Source organism: Salmo salar, chromosome ssa26, assembly GCF_905237065.1.
Source record: "Salmo salar chromosome ssa26, Ssal_v3.1, whole genome shotgun sequence".
NCBI lineage: Eukaryota > Metazoa > Chordata > Actinopteri > Salmoniformes > Salmonidae > Salmo > Salmo salar.
In genome coordinates, this window is record NC_059467.1 from 32,961,083 (window position 1) to 32,964,616 (window position 3,534).

The 3,534-nt window shown below is 43.3% G+C and overlaps 1 protein-coding gene across 2 annotated transcripts; it reads right to left on the reverse strand.

Moving 5' to 3' along the window:
• Window positions 1-943: 943 nt before the first annotated feature.
• Window positions 944-2,965, reverse strand: LOC123730827 (uncharacterized). 2 transcript variants are annotated; one of them, XM_045708969.1, is made up of 3 exons: window positions 2,825-2,965; window positions 1,447-2,438; window positions 944-1,244 (listed from the first exon to the last, which is right to left on the reverse strand). In XM_045708969.1, the coding sequence occupies exons 2-3, from the start codon at window positions 2,351-2,353 to the stop codon at window positions 1,000-1,002; spliced, it is 1,152 nt and encodes a 383-aa protein (XP_045564925.1). In that variant the 5' UTR covers window positions 2,354-2,438; window positions 2,825-2,965; the 3' UTR covers window positions 944-999. The 2 variants fall into 2 exon arrangements, with proteins under 2 accessions (XP_045564925.1, XP_045564926.1); XM_045708970.1 differs by lacking the exon at window positions 2,825-2,965 and having other exon boundaries at window positions 1,382-2,550.
• Window positions 2,966-3,534: the final 569 nt, after the last annotated feature.

The window sequence follows — 3,534 nt, forward strand, 5'->3', positions numbered from 1 at the left end:
GTTAAGCTTACGTTGCAAAAATCTTATTGACTAAAATGATACAGTACTGCTGGCTGGTGGAGTAGGCTAGCTAGCAGTGGCTGCGTTGTTGACTTTGAACGTGTAGCTGGCTAGGTAACCTCGGTGGTTTCAGTACTACACCTTGTCATGATACAAAGCAACTTTGTAGCTAGCTAGCTAACATAACACTAATCAAGACGTTCCTTGTAGTGTATTTAGTTTCAACAATGCTGCTCGTCGGTAATAGTAGGCTGGGTTAGGAAAAATGACGTCGCGGGGGACGGAAATAGCTGGCTAGCTAACCTCGATGGCTGGCTAGCTAACAATTATCAAGCTATGACAAAGACAACTAAGTAGCTAGCTAGGTAACACTGCACTAGTCAAATCGTTCCGTTGTAAAGTATTAGTATCTACAGCGCTGCTAGTCGGTAACGGTTGGCTAGCTGGCAGTGGGTTAATGATGACTAGGTGTGTTGAGTAAGTCTGGCGCCGCGTCGCGGCTGGCTAGCTCACCTCGATAATACTCAAACTCAAACTACACATTTATCTTAGATACAGAGACAGCAAAGACAACTATGTAGCTGGCTAACTAACACTAACACCACACTAATCAAGTCGTTACGTCGTTACGTTGTAATGTAATAGTTTCTGCGGTGCTGCTAGTCGGTAGAAGTTGGCTAGCTAGCAGTGATGACTAGCTAGCTAGCAGCTAGCAGTGTTGACTACGTTAGGAGGACGAAGATAGCTAGCCACGATAATTACTCAGTTACTCTAAACTACACAATTATCTTTGATACAAAGACGGCTATGTAGCTAGCTAAGAAGAATTGCTCAGATCAAGCAAATCAAGCCGTTGTAATGTAGTGAAGTGTAATATTACCTGTGGAGCGAAGCGTGGTGCGACTGCTCGCTCCAAACCGGAAGTCATCACTCACAGGTTCAGGGGATCATAAACTCACAGAAAAAACGGTTAATTATGTAGCTTGGTTTAACATCAAATTATTCACTCTGCAGTGATTTATAAAAAGAGCGTGCAGCAGCTGGCAAGTAGTTGAGCATGGTCATCAGATCTTGGTACTTGTTTTTTTTGATGGGCAGAGGACTCTCATATGCTCTAGGGTAGTGGCTTGCAAAATAGGGAGGTTGAGGTGTAGCTCCTTGTTTTGGTTTGGAGATCAGCCACGATTTCCATCCCTCAAATAGACTGTGGCTCTGTCTGGCGTACAGATTCCAAGGATCCTCAACTGAAATTACAACAGAAACATTTGAAGTTCCTGACATCAATGAACAACTTTCACAGTCAAGCACTAGGATATTTTATTGTTAGAACAACATGTTGCATGTTGATGATGAATGTTGTAAACTATTCTCTGTGCAATACCTGTGATATACTGTCATCGGATCTTAGAATGAGCCAATGTTTGCGATCGATTCCTTTCCCAATACCTGTGACTTTTAACCACCTCACTGAGGTGATCTGTAGTCCAGCTGGTCGCTTGAGGACAGAATCTGGAAGGTGCCTGAAGTCTTCACATTGCATCCTCATCACCTTGAATGGTTTTGCTGGTTGTGCTTCAAGTATCATCTTTGAAACATCATCAGGTGTATGAAGGACTGACACCTTGCGCCTCTTCTCAATGGTGGCAAAAGATCGATCACAAGGAAGAAAAGAATGACCAGAGACCATGAACTTCTGCTCAACTTGGGTAAAGTAACCCATAGAGATGAGCATCGACATCAGATTGAGCATCCGCCAGTTGTTATTCTGCCCACAGCATCTGTCACTGAAGATGATCAACTTGCGCACCTCTGGTTTGGGGAGTGGCGTGAATTTTGTCTTCACCCACTTCAATATGCAGCTTGCTACCTCAATGGAACCTCGGTGTGCAATCCCCTCATGCCAAACACACATGTATGCAGGATCTTCTTTTCCAAGTTCCTGGAGGCAAAGGTTAAAATTTGACAGCTGCCGCTGGTAGTAGACATTGGAGTGGGTCAGATTAGGGGTGTACATCACCCCCTGTAGATCCACAGAAATGACATGGCAGTCAGCATTGGCTTTAGCCCACTCAGTGTCACTTTGAAGCTGTGTGTAGGCCTTTTCGGCTTTTCGATGGTGCAACTCACTTTCAACTGCAATCTTCCTCTTCTCCTCTTCAGATGTTGCTGCTGACATCTTAGTGCCACAGGTGTCACTCCTGGGTTGGCCGAAATTGAGACTCTGCTGTTTGAAAATGTCCCTATAAACCCAGAATTTTGCAGATGATGTGGTATTCTTCTCTTTGTAGAGTCGGTACATTCGCAACAAATTCAGATCAGGGCTGAGGTATTCTCTGTGTACATCCCCCTTCATCCGAGAGTAGTGGTTCTGGGTTCTTGGGAAAGATAAAATGTGCTCCTTGATGCCCTCTTTCACTGTAGCATGTATCCGATGTGGCCTGTAAGGAGACAACAAGATGTTGTTGAACTTGTATTCTCTCAATGGTCTAGGGACCTGCCTTAGAGTGCAACTGTGTCGCTATAACCGGGGTACAAATCCCGGTCACGCCATTGCCGTTTGTGGCGGGGGGGTCCTGTAGGGCGGCGAGAATTAGGCCAGTGCCGTCCGGTGGGAGGGGGAAGGTAATCGGCACTCAGTCCTCAATGCTCAGGTTGTAGTTGGACAGCTTAATTACCATCATTTTGTTTAAAAGTAATAAACATTTTTATATTTTTGTTTCAGAATTCGCTATTCATCCATTCGATACTCTATGTTAATGTTTAGAAGATTGTTTAGAGCACTGCTATAGTGAAATAATCCAGGCTGGAATCCATAGCGCATTACCTATTGCTATGCTTCCCTCTTCCATCTTCTAAAGGAGACCTAGCCTCAGTAGCCTGATCTGGAGACCCTGCAACCTCACCTGCCTCAGCTTGAACTCCTAACTTTTCCTGAACAACCTGACCAAAATAATTACATTTCAATTAGCAGGTTCTAAAAAAACTAGTACAAAGAATACAATATGTTTGTAATTGATATTCATATAGACATTAATTCATATTTTCACTTGCCTGAAGACGGCTGTTGGTTAGCTGGAACACAGACATGAAAGTGACCTTGCACACATTCAATCTCTGGCCTGCTTGCTGTACATGGTATTTGAAGGTTTGTTTCCGTCGTTTGTTCTCCTTTGTATCCTCAGGTTTACGTCTCCGTTTCACCTCATGCTGCAATAAAAATTGACAATGATAAATTCAGAATTTAATATACTGTAGCACATTCAGGGTATTGCTTGATCAGGACCTCCATCTTTCACACACTCCCAACCTATACACAGAATGAGTTTGTGTTGCACCATTGTGTAACACTGCACTTTTAGAGTTAACGTTAATGTACGTATCATTACTGTCAAAGTTAAACTATGTAAGTGTTCAATATAGCTATTATAATAATAGGAGTTTCGTCCTATTTCTAACCTGTTCTAAGCCGGAGAGAATCAACGCTTGTTGTTTCTCCTATGGGACAGTGTAGAAAGTGTTGAACAGATGCAGCTT